This window comes from Helianthus annuus, chromosome 17 (assembly GCF_002127325.2).
Source record: "Helianthus annuus cultivar XRQ/B chromosome 17, HanXRQr2.0-SUNRISE, whole genome shotgun sequence".
Classification (NCBI taxonomy): domain Eukaryota; kingdom Viridiplantae; phylum Streptophyta; class Magnoliopsida; order Asterales; family Asteraceae; genus Helianthus; species Helianthus annuus.
This window is the reverse complement of record NC_035449.2, coordinates 169,817,614-169,835,208: the sequence shown is the minus strand read 5'-3', so window position 1 is coordinate 169,835,208 and position 17,595 is coordinate 169,817,614. Positions and strand designations below refer to the sequence as shown.

The 17,595-nt window shown below is 34.2% G+C and overlaps 1 protein-coding gene across 1 annotated transcript; it reads right to left on the bottom strand.

The window, feature by feature from the left end:
* Nucleotides 1–11,781: 11,781 nt before the first annotated feature.
* LOC110925135 (trans-resveratrol di-O-methyltransferase) lies at nucleotides 11,782–15,298 on the bottom strand. Its single transcript, XM_022169107.2, has 2 exons — nucleotides 14,513–15,298; nucleotides 11,782–12,188 (listed from the first exon to the last, which is right to left on the bottom strand). The coding sequence occupies exons 1-2, from the start codon at nucleotides 15,296–15,298 to the stop codon at nucleotides 11,886–11,888; spliced, it is 1,089 nt and encodes a 362-aa protein (XP_022024799.1). The 3' UTR covers nucleotides 11,782–11,885.
* Nucleotides 15,299–17,595: the final 2,297 nt, after the last annotated feature.

The following is a 17,595-nucleotide window of genomic DNA, read 5'->3' as shown; positions in this document are numbered from 1 at the left end:
CGTATGATCTGGTGCGAATTCACTCTTGAACATGCGATTTTTGCTGAAAAAACCAACATGCGATTTCATCAAAAATACCAAGATGCTTTTATATAACATGCGATTTCACAATCGCGTACGAGCGTACGATAAGCCCTATTGTATGTTACGCTTTTCTATATATATATATATATATATATATATCATACTCAGTAAATCCCACCAATAGCTATAGCGAAGCTAAGGTAGGGTCTGAGAAGGGTAAGATGTAAACAGTCTTACTTCTAGCCCCATAGGAATAGAGATGTTGCTTCTAGTGAGATCCCCGACTCAATACTAGTTTTAAATCAAGCCTTAGATATAAGGCACATAACACTCAGCAATCGGGACAAAGGCCGATTAGTGAATGTACCCTTTTGCCTTTCGGCTATCAACGCCACCACATGATTCATGATTAGCCGTCCGTCTCTTTTAGCATTATTTTCAAGAAATTAGTAAAACAACGTTAAAATTGGTATAATTTCACTTTTGCCCCCCCCCCGGATGGACCAAACATATATATTCATTATATGTGCACACCACAAGCAGGGCCTCTTAGGAAAAAGTTATTCCTTTAAAAAAGACCCCAATTTTAAAATCCTCCATGTACCTCAAAAATAAAGTGAACATTTCGGTCCTCTTACCTAAACCAGTTCGATTTAGATAAATGGTCAAACCCGCTTCTTTGTAAAACCGATTTATAAGTGGAAAATGATCGGTTCTTTTTTAAAACGGTTTCAATTTAAAACCAGTTTTTAACTAGTTCAGTTTGAGATTAACCCATTCCAAACAAGTTTAACAGGAGGTCTAAAATAGATTTCATATCAGCATTTTGGTTAAAAACTAGGACCGATTAACCAAACTGGCTTCATACAGAGTTTTGGTTCATAAACATTTTAAGTTTTTTTTGTTCAGCTCTATCAACATCTTATAATGTTCAATAATACAACTGTCACTGTACAACATTAAACCCTAAACCGTAAATCCTAATCATCAACTAACTTTCCGACTCAAGCATAAAATCGAAACCAGCTGCCTAATAATGTAACACCCCAAATTCGAATTATTAAATTCGTTACCATGTTAGTAAAATGAGATACAATAACTAAGTTAATAAACCTAGTTAAATGCCTATTAGATAAGCTATGGGATGAAACTTGTAACAATTATGATGGAATGTATACTAGAGGGACCAAAAACGTTAAGTGGGAAACTTGATTTTTATAAAACAAAATTAAAACACCACACACACACATAGTGTGCGTGTGTGTGTCATGATCAGGAAGGGAAAAAGAGGGTCAAAACCCTAGTTTCTTCAAAATCTTCAAATTGAAGGGCAAGATGAAGCTTTAACTCATAACCAAACATAGATTAATGATCACCTTCACAACGGGATCGCAAGGTATGTCTTAAAAGTTAGATTGGTGATTATGCACGAAGTGGGTTATGTTGTAAATCGCAAATTTGTGTGAAATTGAGCATGAGTATGTGTTAGATTCATCATTTGGAACATGAATTATGCAAGGTTTAGGTTAATTTGATGTTTAAGGGTGAAACCCGTTTGTTATGGTGAAGATGATGACATGGGTAAATCATCTATGTTTAAATTCTTGCTTAAAATTGATGTATTTTGATTTGTAAGATGGATTCTTAGGAGAGGAATTGAAAGAAATGTGATACTAGTATGTTTGATGTTTATGCATGTATGATTCATGTTGATTAGAAGGAAGAAATTGATGAATTATGTATGAGATTAGAAGGATATGCATGAACTAGTTGTACACTATGCTTACAAGGTAGTACACATATCAAAAGTATGATGAAATTATGAAGAACTTAAGATTAGATCACTTGTAAGTGATTAATAAGTAGTTATGAAGTGGGTTTTAGATGATGTAATGTAAATTGATGATTTACTTATGTTAACAATGTTTGGAATCATACATGTGTGTGAGTGTTTAAAGAAATTGGATAAGAAATGGTGAATTATTGTTAGATGAAGTGAACAAAATGTGATGATAATATGTATGATGTTTAATTTTAAATACCACATGTTGATTAGTAGAAGGATTTGATGAACTATGTATGAATTTAGAAGATTGTGCATGAATTAGTTGTACGTTATGCTTAAAAGATGGTACGCACCCCAATCGTATGATACAATGTATGTATTGTCGTCCGTATAGTCGATTATGATGTTACGGGTATATAATGATAAGTCGAAAGTTAAACTAAATGAACCGTTGACTTCTAAAAGTCAACCGTGTATAAGAAGGATGGTTAGACGAGTTGTCATAATTGTAAGATTAAGGTAAGTTATATGGAGCGTGTTTGACGAATGTGTGTTTAATGCGATGACATGATGGTCTACATGAGTTTGAAATGATATGAATTTGGTCACATGTATTATGCTTGCTAGAAGTAACTAATGAAAGTCAAATAGGAATTATGCGATAGATATGATCGTTAACATGTACAATTATGTATGCTAATAAGAATGTGATTTCGATGACATGGAAGTATAGGAATCATGTCGAGACGGAATCAAGCACGGAAGGCTAACGGGTCAAGAAGTGGCAAAGAAACAAATATGAATACGGATGCACGAGGTAAGTGATTTCCGTAATCACTTTTAGTTGTTTATGTAAAGTTATTTGCAACTTAATTAAGTATGATAATTGAGGTCAAATAGGAATGAGTTGTATGAAATTGACGAAGTATTAAACGGATCTTAGCTTTGATCCGAACAAGGTATGTGCGTTAGAGTTGTAGTTAAGTGGTAGGATTGGTTAAATATGCAAGGAAGTCCTTGGTTGTAAAGGATGGAGCAATGTTGACAAAAACGCCCTTGATAGGTATATCGGGTAAACAACCTTAAATGTCTATTGGAAACAAGCTAATTGATTAGAGTAATGTTTTGGTCAAGTATGAAAGCGAAATATAGGGTTTTGTATGTCATAGTCCACTTAAAGCGCAAATACCTATAACGGGTCAAAAATAAGCTTTTGAGTGAAAATGGGTTAAAAGGATGCAAGACGTTCGAGAACTTAATCTTTTATGATAAGCGCCAATGAAATTATTAAAGTTCATATGAGATTGAGGTCAAATAAATAGGTTATGTTGATAAATGCACGAACGGGTCGAATCATTAGAAAATGATAATATGTCGAATGCATGTAAGATAAGAATTTCCTTAATCCGGAGGTAAGATTTTAAGTTCATATGATAGAATGTGAATTTACAAGCATGTAGGAAGAAACGGGAGGTCAAACGGGTAAACGGTTCAAAAGTTACGCGCGTTTTAGTGCGTTCGGACGACGAAACGAATCTGCAGAAAACAGCAAAAACTAGAGGGCGTCGCCGACGGGTAGGGGGCCGTCGCCGACGGGCAAGGGAAAATCAGTTTTTGTGCTGACGGGTTAATTGCCTGTCTACGGGTTCTTGGGCTACGGGTAAATGCAAGGCCCGTCGGCGACGGCCCTAGGGGCGTCGGCGACGGCCTCCCCAAGTCTCAAAAGCCAAATTCTTGTTATTTAAGTTGATTTATGTGTCGTAGGCTTCGGTTTGTTATCCGTGAACTACGACGAACTTTCCAAACATGATTTTTTTTTACGGATCCTTAGATGTTTATGGGCTTTAAACCTAAGTCTAAGACCCTTGTAAATATTGTATGTAAAGATGTAGGAAAGGTATGTATGTATGTGGTTGTGCATGTATGTATGTGTAAAGACATGTATGAGTGTATGCACGTATGTAAGGTCGTAAGAAAGGTATGTATGTATGTAGAGGAGTATGTATGCATGTAAGATGGTACGTGTGCATGATTTAAATACGTAGAGTTTTAACGTTACTAATTATGCGTTTGAGGTTGGTATGTAATGCAGGAACGAGAATGTCGGATTCTTACGAAATTTAAGCTCTACCTGAAATAAGAGGATGAGTAAGGATAGTTGGATGAACTAATGTTAAATTGTCGAACGTTATTCAATATTTAATTATATGAGATTAATGTTATATGATGTTGTCGTTGACTAATGACTAAGTTGTATGTGATGCCCACAGGTGCCACACGGACTTCTTCTGCTACTTAGAAAGTGAAGCGGACATAGATCGAGTCAAGAGCAAGGATTGCACGGATAGATCGGTCATATAATTGAAGTGTATAACGTCTAGAAATGTAAATTTTAGTATAAATGTTGTGAATTCTTTTATAGAACGTTTAACATTTTTAGCATTTGAAACCTTCGCGAAAGTAATGTCGTTAATAAGGAAAGAAATTTTAAAGCCCTTTTCCGCTGCGTCATTTTTAAGGTAAAACGTGTTAGGGCGTAACAAGTTGGTATCAGAGCCCTGGTTTGAGAGAATCAAGTAGAAGGAGGTAAATACTTGAACTCAAACCGGTGTGCTCTTGTGACCAGCACCCGTGCAATCCAAGACTCGATCAAGGCCTAAAGGCAAAAGCAAATGTAAGTATGTATTAGATTATGTAATTGAAGGAAATTAATAGTATGTTATGTGAAGGGTAAGCGCAATTGTTTGGAAGGGATGATCCGTGGATGCGGTCTAGGACCGACATCAAGGCAAGTAATAAGGCGAATTGACCCCAGGTACGTAAACCTAACGTGTGGGCATATGAAATGGTATAATTAAGCAAGTGAAAGAAAATGTTTAGCAAAATATAATAACGACATGATAAATAAGTTTTGAAAAGGTTACACGAGCCGAAACTAAATTCTTCGGACATAAGGTGGCAATTACGCGAAGGCACGAAACTAGTACGTGGAATGTGTACCTGGCCAGTACACAAGAAACGTATGACGTTCGTGAGACCGTGATAATTATTACAGGTATGTCCGATAGAGTTTGGTAGCAGCTAGGCGTGTGGGTGAAATGGGTAGTAGGACTCTCGGGGGATTGAGAGTACCTTGTAGGAATGAAAGATGTGAATGCAATGCTTGAATCCGCGAGACGGATTCAAGGAATGAAATATGCGAATGCAATGCTTGAGTCCGCGAGACGGATTCAAGGAATGAAAGATACGAATGATGCAAATCCCTTGCGGATTTGGTTATGATAGCGAATGCTATAATAAGCCATGCAAAGTCGACCGGTTCAAGTCGGACAAGTCGAGTAAGGGTAAGGTACCATCCGTTTAGAACGGGTGGTCGTGTATGCAATAACGAATGTATGAAGTTCAATCCGTTATACGGATAGAACGAAAGATTTATGTTGAAAGCAATTAACCCGATGTGACCGGGTCGTAAGCGGTATGCTTGAATCTCATTATGAGAGTATATGCCATTACCCCTTTAATTGGGTAATCGAATGTGTAAAGGAAATGAAAGTATATGAGCAAATGGAACTAGAATGTTAAGTATTGTAAGCGAAATAAGTATTATGACTAACTTTTAAAACGGGAAGGCAAGTGTTTGCGAGAAAACACTGGAACAGTGAAGCGATGAGATCGTAAGCAAGTCTGAATTGAAAAGGAGTACAAACATTTACTTCGATACGTATGTATATATATAAATAATAAGAATGATATATTAAGAAATGGCCATGTATTGACCCGTTATGAATAGGTCTAACACACTAATGTCTTAAGAAGGAATTGAGAAAGTATTGATATATAAATGAGGTGATGTGATAAACAACATGTCTGAATGAGATCGAATGAAATGTGTAAATCCCAAATTTTATAATGAGATTGGCAGTAATCATGATGCAATAAAGCTACCTAGGACGGTGAAAGAATGCTCATGAATGGAAGCTCATGTTACCAGATGGACAAGATCAACCCTGTTAAGATACGGGATCGTGAAGGAGCAAGTCAACTCGGGTTGTTAAACGTTGGCTCGTGCCAAATTAGCGAGGTTAGTAACTGGTTTAACTTGTGGATGTTAAATAGAAAGTTACATATTGAATAATACTTCTATGCGAACTAGTGGTATTGAAATTGAAAGCTCGTAACTGTGAAAATTCTGATAGAATATAAGAGACGGCAAGAATCGATAAGAAATGCTAACCTTGATGCTCGGCTTGTTGGCCATGTTCAATTGAACAAGACATTGTAGAAAAGATACGCATGACATAAATAACAATAGTAAGCATGGAAATAATGCTTAGTCTTCATGTTAAGTACAAATAAGTAGGTGTAAGAAGGTTGATTCTGGTTGTAATAATAAGCCTTTGAATGATTGCAGTAGGCGTATGATAACATATCGACCCTTCCTATGAGCTTAAAGCTAATCAGAGGTAATGATAGTAATGGAATGTTTAGGATAGCTCATAGTGAACAAAATAAAAGATAGCATATGATGTATGAGTAGTATGAAATAAATTGATTTATTTTGATTAGTAGATGTATGAATGTAATATGGTTAAATAGGAAGCTAGAAACCAGTTGTGACCTTAGGTCTTTACGAGTTATAATTGTATACATTTGGAATAAGTTCAATGAATGAAATGCTAGTGATGGTATGTACTAGAAACTAGCAATATAAAGTAAAAGACACTAATAAGAGCTCTGGACCAGACCCTGACCTCGTGTGATTATGAAAGTAAATTACTAATTTAAGAAGATAAGGACAATGCGTACGATCATAATTATTCATGATTAAGATTTTTGCAAAGACCCCGAATGACTTATGTTGTAATGTGCCCATTGAATGAGTACAATAGAAGGGTAAGAGTAAGAACGAGAAAGGTTTCGGGGACGAAACCTTCTTTAAGGGGGGTAGACTTGTAACACCCCAAAATTCGAATTATTAAATTCGTTACCGTGTTAGTAAAATGAGATACAATAACTAAGTTAATAAACCTAGTTAAATGCCTATTAGATAAGCTAAGGGATGAAACTTGTAACAATTATGATGGAATGTATACTAGAGGGACCAAAACCGTTAAGTGGGAAACTTGATTTTTATAAAACAAAATTAAAACACCACACCACACATAGTGACCGTGTGTGTGTCGATGATCAGGAAGGGAAAAAGAGGGTCAAAACCCTAGTTTCTTCAAAATCTTCAAATTGAAGGGCAAGATGAAGCTTTAACTCATAACCGAGCATAGATTAATGATCAATTTCACAAGGGGATCGCAAGGTATGTCTTAAAAGTTAGATTGGTGATTATGCACGAAGTGGGTTATGTTGTAAATCGCAAATTTGTGTGAAATTGAGCATGAGTATGTGTTAGATTCATCATTTGGAACATGGATTATGCAAGGTTTAGGTTAATTTGATGTTTAAGGGTGAAACCCGTTTGTTATGGTGAAGATGATGACATGGGTAAATCATCTATGTTTAAATTCTTGCTTAAAATTGATGTATTTTGATTTGTAAGATGGATTCTTAGGAGAGGAATTGAAAGAAATGTGATACTAGTATGTTTGATGTTTATGCATGTATGATTCATGTTGATTAGAAGGAAGAAATTGATGAATTATGTATGAGATTAGAAGGATATGCATGAACTAGTTGTACACTATGCTTACAAGGTAGTACACATATCAAAAGTATGATGAAATTATGAAGAACTTAAGATTAGATCACTTGTAAGTGATTAATAAGTAGTTATGAAGTGGGTTTTAGATGATGTAATGCAAATTGATGATTTACTTATGTTAACAATGTTTGGAATCATACATGTGTGTGAGTGTTTAAAGAAATTGGATAAGAAATGGTGAATTATTGTTAGATGAAGTGAACAAAATGTGATGATAATATGTATGATGTTTAATTTTAAATACCACATGTTGATTAGTAGAAGGATTTGATGAACTATGTATGAATTTAGAAGATTGTGCATGAATTAGTTGTACGTTATGCTTAAAAGATGGTACGCACCCCAATCGTATGATACAATGTATGTATTGTCGTCCGTATAGTCGATTATGATGTTACGGGTATATAATGATAAGTCGAAAGTTAAACTAAATGAACCGTTGACTTCTAAAAGTCAACCGTGTATAAGAAGGATGGTTAGACGAGTTGTCATAATTGTAAGATTAAGGTAAGTTATATGGAGCGTGTTTGACGAATGTGTGTTTAATGCGATGACATGATGGTCTACATGAGTTTGAAATGATATGAATTTGGTCACATGTATTATGCTTGCTAGAAGTAACTAATGAAAGTCAAATAGGAATTATGCGATAGATATGATCGTTAACATGTACAATTATGTATGCTAATAAGAATGTGATTTCGATGACATGGAAGTATAGGAATCATGTCGAGACGGAATCAAGCACGGAAGGCTAACGGGTCAAGAAGTGGCAAAGAAACAAATATGAATACAGATGCACGAGGTAAGTGATTTCCGTAATAACTTTTAGTTGTTTATGTAAAGTTATTTGCAACTTAATTAAGTATGATAATTGAGGTCAAATAGGAATGAGTTGTATGAAATTGACGAAGTATTAAACGGATCTTAGCTTTGATCCGAACAAGGTATGTGCGTTAGAGTTGTAGTTAAGTGGTAGGATTGGTTAAATATGCAAGGAAGTCCTTGGTTGTAAAGGATGGAGCAATGTTGACAAAAACGCCCTTGATAGAGTAATGTTTTGGTCAAGTATGAAAGCGAAATATAGGGTTTTGTATGTCATAGTCCACTTAAAGCGCAAATACCTATAACGGGTCAAAAATAAGCTTTTGAGTGAAAATGGGTTAAAAGGATGCAAGACGTCCGAGAACTTAATCTTTTATGATAAGCGCCAATGAAATTATTAAAGTTCATATGAGATTGAGGTCAAATAAATAGGTTATGTTGATAAATGCACGAACGGGTCGAATCATTAGAAAATGATAATATGTCGAATGCATGTAAGATAAGAATTTCCTTAATCCGGAGGTAAGATTTTAAGTTCATATGATAGAATGTGAATTTACAAGCATGTAGGAAGAAACGGAAGGTCAAACGGGTAAACGGTTCAAAAGTTACGCGCGTTTTAGTGCGTTCGGACGACGAAACGAATCTGCAGAAAACAGCAAAAACTAGAGGGCGTCGTCGACGGGTAGGGGGCCGTCGCCGACGGGCAAGGGAAAATCAGTTTTTGTGTTGACGGGTTAATTGCCTGTCTACGGGTTCTTGGGCTACGGGTAAATGCAAGGCACGTCGCCGACGGCCCTAGGGGCGTCGGCGATGGCCTCCCCAAGTCTCAAAAGCCAAATTCTTGTTATTTAAGTTGATTTATGTGTCGTAGGCTTCGGTTTGTTATCCGTGAACTACGACGAACTTTCCAAACATGATTTTTTTTTTACGGATCCTTAGATGTTTATGGGCTTTAAACCTAAGTCTAAGACCCTTGTAAATATTGTATGTAAAGATGTAGGAAAGGTATGTACGTATGTGGTTGTGCATGTATGTATGTGTAAAGACATGTATGAGTGTATGCACGTATGTAAGGTCGTAAGAAAGGTATGTATGTATGTAGAGGAGTATGTATGCATGTAAGATGGTACGTGTGCATGATTTAAATACGTAGAGTTTTAACGTTACTAATTATGCGTTTGAGGTTGGTATGTAATGCAGGAACGAGAATGTCGGATTCTTACGAAATTTAAGCTCTACCTGAAATAAGAGGATGAGTAAGGATAGTTGGATGAACTAATGTTAAATTGTCGAACGTTATTCAATATTTAATTATATGAGATTAATGTTATATGATGTTGTCGTTGACTAATGACTAAGTTGTATGTGATGCCCACAGGTGCCACACGGACTTCTTCTGCTACTTAGAAAGTGAAGCGGACGTAGATCGAGTCAAGAGCAAGGATTGCACGGATAGATCGGTCATATAATTGAAGTGTATAACGTCTAGAAATGTAAATTTTAGTATAAATGTTGTGAAATCTTTTATAGAACGTTTAACATTTTTAGCATTTGAAACCTTCGCGAAAGTAATGTCGTTAATAAGGAAAGAAATTTTGAAGCCCTTTTCCGCTGCGTCATTTTTAAGGTAAAACGTGTTAGGGCGTAACAAATAAACTTGTGAAACACACTCTGAAGAACACCTACAACACTCTTGCAATTAGACGCTTGTTGTTCAGCACCGAAGAATCGAGTTCCAATGTACTCGGTTGCAATTAAGTATCTCTGAATTGTTGCCCTATGGTTTTGCCCCATTGTTGTGCTCGTTTCATGTTCTTCTGGTTCTAAATCTTGTTGTGATTCCGATTCGTTGTGCTGTGTTGTGTTGTGAGGTGAGTTTGGCGATTTTTAATGGGCGATTGGGCGATTCAGGGCGGTTTTCTGGCGAGTTGGTGGTTATTAGCGACAGTTATTGATCGTTGAGTGTCATTGTTGTTGTAAGGTTGAAGAAGAGGGTTTTAGAAATGTTAAGGGAGAGTTTGGATACCAAGTTAATAAAAGGATAAATAAAGATCATATATATATATATAGGATAAGGATCATGTGAGAAGTAGTAGGCTATTTGAGAAACTTGAGAAGCATTCTGGACCACACATTTTCCTTAAGCAAAAAAATGAAAAAAAAATGTAATTTTTTTTTTGAAAAATCGCAGGTTTTTCTTTAAGAATTTAATTTTTTATTTTTTAAAAAATTTTTTTTTTTTGGGGAATTTATACACATGTGTATATTGTTAATCTTTTTAACTATACATATATGTATATTGTCAATTATACATATATGTATATACATGTTTAAAATTGAAAAACAAGTGTTATTTAGGGTTTAGCATTAGTATTTAGGGTTTAACATTAGGGTTTAGGGTTTAGCTTTATGGTTTAGGGTTTAGCTTTAGGGTTTAGCATTAGGGTTTAGTATTATGGTTTAATAATAGTATTTAGGGTTTAGCATTAGGGTTTAGCTTTTGGGTTTAGCATTAGGGTTTAGCTTTAACTTTTGGGTTTAGCTTTATCTTTAGGGTTTGCATCAGGGTTTAGCATTAAGGGTTTAGCTTTAGGGTTTAGTTTTAGCTTTAAGGTTTAGCATTAGAGTTTAGCTTTAGGGTTTAGAATTAGGGTTTAGCTTTAGGGTTTAGCATTAGGGTTTAGAATTAGGGTTTAGCTTTAGGGTTTAGGATTTAGCATTAAGGTTTATCTTTAGTGTTTATGGTATAAGGTTTTGGATTTATAACACATATTTTTTCAATTTTAAATATGTATATACATATATGTATAATTGTCAATATACATATATGTATAGTTAAAAGATTAACAATATACACATGTGTGGTCCAGATTGCTTCTCAACTTTCTCAAATAGGGTGGACTTCTCTTAGGATCCCTACCCTATATATATATATATATATATATAGATTCAAGATCAAGAGAAAACATTCTTCTGTTGTGAGAACCTAGATAACTACGATTTCTCGTGCGAGTTTTGCCCTCGTTTTATGCACACATGTAGATTAAAATGTTACAAGACACAACTGTAAAAAATAGAAACAACGTTTTCAGCCCTTTTACGCTGCTGTAAAAAACTGCCGACATTAGAATTTACACCAATTGTAAGAGTTTTTACGAGTAGTGTAAATCAATAATAACTATGGTTTTTTTAGAAAAGTTGATTTCTTTTAGGAATTTTGGTAAAAAAAATTTGAAAAACCTTTTGTAAGACTAATTTCTCTAAGTTCTTACAACTCGTAAGAGTTTTCATTTTACCCTAACCCTATATATTTGTGTATATGTGATGTGTGTAAGGTATAGAACTGGATAGAACAAGATTTTGGTATCATACATGTAAATGAACATATTTAAATTTTATGACTTACAAAGCAATTATATATAACTATCAGTTGTAGCTGCTTGAATTTGGTATGAAACATATTATTGAATGAAAACCTTGATACAAAATAACCACCAACGAACGATTACTTAGATATACAACTTCATCACTTAACTATGGATATACTTCAATGAGAGACCTTGAACCTAAAATCGGAGTTATTTTATAATCATTAAAGCCACCATCAACGAAGAGCTTTGCCCAATCTTTTTCGGTTCTCTCTCTTCCAGTTACACAAGTCATCATAAGCATATCAAAGAAAAGTTGAGACTCGAATAATTCATCGTCGCATTTGTCAACCTTCATGACCATGTCTATGATCACCAATTTTCCTCCATTTTGCTTGCTCGGAATCGCCTCTTTGCAATTCTTCAATATTTTTATACACTCCTCGTCACTCCAATCATGCAAAATCCACTAATTTTTTTTCATGAAGTTAGAAACAAATCACTGTCATAAGAACTTGTATACAAGTGATCAACTTAAATCATAATATAAGTGATATATATATATATATATATATATATATATATATATATATATATATATATATATATATATATAGGGAAGGGTTTAAATGAGAACGCTAAATATCGCGAGAACCGTGAGAACAAATATAAAAACCGTGAAAACTTGGTCAAAAACAATTCAAATTCAAAATTTCTTTTTACACCTATCATTATTATTCGAATATAATGTTAGAAATTTAATATACACGTTTAAATTAACATGGATTCGTAAATAAAGAAAATTTACACATGTGTAAATTTGCCATTTACACATGTGTAAATCTGTTGTATTTACACATGTGTAAAAAATCTAAAAATAGTGATTTTGAAAGGAGAAATGAATTTTTTGATGTTGTAAATTCTTGTTTTGATATTGTATCTTAATTACAATGAGTTTTGTATTAAAAAAATTGGTTTTGATTGGTTTTTTCATTCGTTCTCACGGTTCTCGCAATATTTAGCGTTCTCAAAATAACCCTCCCCTATATATATATATATATATATATATATATATATATATATATATATATAGGAAGGTTCAAATGAAAACCACTAGTTATTGTGAAAACTAGAAAACTAACTAAAACCCACTAAAAAGGAGGGAGGGAAGACTTTTAATGAAGGAGGGGTAAAATTGGAACAAAAAATATATAACTTTTCAAACATTTCTCATTTCTCCATACGTTATCATTTTAAAACAAAAATGCCACCATAAGATCACAAATTTTCTTATCTTTCATTCAAGTATATTCGAGCATATTTTTTATGACATAAAAAAAGATTTATGGTGTCGTCTTGTTTTCAATACTATTATTATAGTAGTGCACATGTGCAATATAACATGTACTACAATGTGCATTACATGCTTAAAATTAGTTTTTTGATTCTAGTTTAGCTTTTAGGGTTAGTTTTTTTGGAGGTTTAGGATTAGGATTAGGTTTTTGGGTGTGGGGGGGGGTTAGGTTTTTGGGGGGTGGGGATGGGGGGGTTAGGTTTTTTTCGGGTTTATGTTTAGGGTTTAGTTTTAGGTTTTCGGGAGTGTGGGGGTGGGGGGTTTAGGTTTTTTTTTTGGGGGGGGGGTTAGGCTTTTGGTGGGAGGGTGAATTTAGGTTTTGGGGGGGGGGGTGGGGGTTTAGGTTTTTGGGGGGGTGTCGGTGGGGGGTGGGTTAAGTGGTTTAGGCTTTCCGTATTAGTGCACATGTGCAGTACAACCATATAATTTTTTTTTTTTTGAAATTTTTTTTCCATATATAAAAAGTAGCGATTTTTCTAAAAAAAATTGTAAAAAAAAAAAAATTTGTATGTTTTTTAGGTTTTTTTAGGCTTTTTTAGTTAGTTTTCGAGTTTTCACAATAAAAGTGGTTTTCATTTGAACCATCCCCTATATATATATATATATATATATGTATATATAGGGTAAGGATTATTTCAGAACTATAAATAATTGTAGAGCTTACAGAACTCCTAATAAACAATCATTTACTAATATATTTTTATATTTAACATTGTTTAAGGGTATTTTTGATCATTTATTATGATTTCATGTGTGTTAAGTGTAGTTTTGTTATTTTTTTCATATTAATTTTATTATTATAAATACGTAAATTTGTTCATTTACACATGTGTAAACTAATTCTTTTACACATATGTAAATTAGTTATTACACATAAACAATCTGGTTTTTCATATATGTAATCATATAAATATATATAATATATCCTTAAATAATGTTAAATAAAAAATATATAAATAAAATAATTGTTTATTAACCACACCAATAGAAAATCAACTTTTCCATGACAGGATAGGTAAATCATTTTGAGGAGGTATGTGGTGTTGGGAAAAGTAGTGATAACATAGTTTTTTACTGTATATTTATAATGACATATAAGAGCATTCACATCCAATTCATCAAATTATACATACATTCCACTAAAAAACAACTCCTATATCAATATATTTTCACTAAAAACAAATACTTTTTCTCTCTCCTTTTCAATTAAATAATATTATCATTACATTTTTCTCTCTCCTTCACTCACAACCACTTTCAGTATATATTAAAAAAATTATAGTGAGTGAACAGTGTCCCCTCAAATATACAGATGAACAGTAATATTTTCTCTCTCCTCCACTCACAACCACTTTTTATACCCTTTATAATATAAAAACTTTCCCTCACATATTTTGATGGATAGAATGTGAATGCTCTAAGTAGCAAAAGAGGAATACCTTTAGCAAAACCGCATTAGCATTGGGAAAAGCTTCAAACATGTCTCCACCAACATAAGTCAGGTTCTTACTTCCAACCAAACCATCAACAACATGAGGAAGATCAAAACAGATGCAGCTAACCGCAGGAAAAGCTTCCGTTATAGCTTTTGCAACGGTCCCAGTACCACCACCTACATCGACGATGGAATCTAACCCTTGAAAAACACGCGTACATTGTTTAAGAATGATACTCATCACAAGCCTCGCATCACTAGCCATCGCATCATTGAAGAACCGATTAAGCCTCGGCTCTTGGCCTGCTAGGTCCCATAAACTCCCTCCATGAGTAGTGTGAAAAGCTGTAACATCATCACTGTGGAACCATTCGCTCATGTTTTGCCATGGATCTATTAGCATTGGATCCAACATGGCTAGCAAAAAGGGCCTAATGCTTAACGGATCTTCTTTTAGAAGCAATCGAGAGGGAGGAGCTAGCGAATAGCCTTCTCCTTCCTCCTCATCATATCGTCTTGTTGAGGATACACTTTGTTTCACAAAGAAACCGGTGTGAACAAGGATACGCATAAGGCGATAGACAAACTGGGTTCTCTCAGGTTTTATCGCTAGAGCTTCCACTAATTCGGAAAGCAACATTGGTGAGCCATGGCGATCGATGATATCCGGTATTTGTAGCTGAATTGCACATTTGAGTGACATGGACTTTATAAAGCTAAAAATGTGGTTCCATATGTGAGTTTGGGAATGAAGCAAGTTTTTAGATAGCATATCATTTTGCATGGCCATGTTTTTGTTCTTACAATTTAGCGTCAGAGACAATTTGACATGTTGAAACCATACAAACCTCGTCAATTTATAGAAAAACGAGAAGAGAGATGACTGAACAAACTTGATCAATAAGGTTAAAAATTATGGATTTTATATTAACAATAATAGAAATTTCTTATTTCACGTGCTATCATCCATGCACCATCATTTAAAAATGTTATAAAATAGAGCAATAGCAGATAACACTATATTATATACATTACTTATGGACCCTCTGAATCAATTTTAAATCTGAGTATATGAATTTTAAACAAAAAATCTATATTTTATGGTTTATTTGATGAAATAAAAATATTGTGGATTGCAACCCACCAAATTGATAGTAAAACCGGACAATTAAAAGCTATAGGTGGAGATAACAGGAAAGATTTGATAGAAAATATATCCTTAAATATAACATTTATATATAAATATATGAGTCGAAAGTGATATAAATTAAAATTTAATTCCAAAATAGAAACTATATCGAACAAGTAAATCAATACATTGAAGTTGTGTTTTCACAACACTACACCCTATATGAGTTGAAAGTGATATAAATTAAAATTAATCCCAAAATAGAAACTATATCGAACAAGTAAACCAATACATTGAAATTGTGTTTTCACTACACTATACTCTATCCAGAGATGATATGGGTGTGGTTTGCGGTAATACTCTAACCTGATTTCTACAGTATTTTAATAAATGCGGTTGGTTGGTCCCATATATTTTTTTTAAACATAGACCTTATACGTTTGGGTTAACTTATAACCCAGACGCCTCGACATAACGGACTATTACACTTAAAAGCATTAAAGTTCTAAACTCGAAAACTTTGTTGTGCGTGATCATGCTTCAACCTTTTCATAATCCTCTAAGTTAGCAGTTTAATAGTGTTCGGTTCTTCGCGTGATTGGTCGTCCGTCCGGTTCACACCTTTGCGAAAGTCTATCATAAACACTAAAAACAATTAGTGTTTAAGTTAAACAGTCAAACGCTTAGTAATCAAAACATTTGAACGAAAACATTAAGAATATATATATATATATATTTCAGCCCCATCACCCGGCCGGGTCAGGTTTCCATCCGCCCAGGTCAGCTGAACATGTTTCTTCTCAGAACCCTCCCCGGTGGGGTCAGGTTTCCACCCGGCCATATGAGCTGAACATGTTTTCTTTTCACCAAGTTTACATCCAAATCCATTCAAACTCGTTTTAATCGCTTGGGATTCATAACATAACATATTTAAACCATAATCTATAGTCCGGATTTACAATTATAATCCTCTTAATAATAATCTAATTAATATTAAGTCTCTCAGATTTAAACTATTATTATTTCACAAATAATAATCCACCTACTCGTGAACATATACTATTCGTGTACCAACGTGTAACTCTTCGGATCGTACCGAGTTGGATACGTTGACTTTAATTACGGCCGGACATATACATATCTCCAACAATTTTAACTAAGTTGAGGACAATACTAATTTCGCATTTTGTATGTACTTCCAAGTGAAATGGCTTCCCGAGCTGGTCCACGGGATCTTTACTGAGTTAAATGGCTTTTAGAGCTTGATGGTGGCTAGATGTTTTACAACGCCAATGTGAAAGGCTTGCAAGTCTTATAGCCTGAAATAGATCCAACATTGGAGGTACCAACAAACTTAAATTCTTTATATAATATCATGAAATGACTTATAAAAATGTATGTTTACATTGACACTATGACTCAGAGGATGGTAAGGTTGTTCTGCCTTCATATATCATTGGTTCATGTGACCAATCATGGACAATCCTTTCCGATTCAGTTAAGGAGACAATTCAAATAACGACTAGAAAAGTCACTGAACCAGGCCAACCCTATTATTTGATCTTGACTAGAGTATCAACAACCTTGCTTCCTTATGCTCGCTATCAAGTTGTTGATCTTTTGAGGGATGAACGTCGCCGATCTCAGGTTCATGAGTACACACACAAGTTTTTAGCTTAAGATGCTTTTGCAGGTAGATGCTTTAAACTGTTAGCTGCTAAAAACTAGTTCTTCTTAGCATGTCCTAGTCCAAATTTTAAGATTTTAATAAACATGCTACTTGGTTGATGTAATTTATGATATTTGGGTTTGTAGGTTCGTTTAACATGTTTAAAGTTGTTTGATTGTTGGGATTTTTTGTTTTAAAAACTGGAAAAAAAGTTAGTTTTTTATTTATTTTTAAGCCCGGTCGTCTGTATAGGTGAAAATGTTCTTTTTCATTTTTGTTTTTTTTTTTC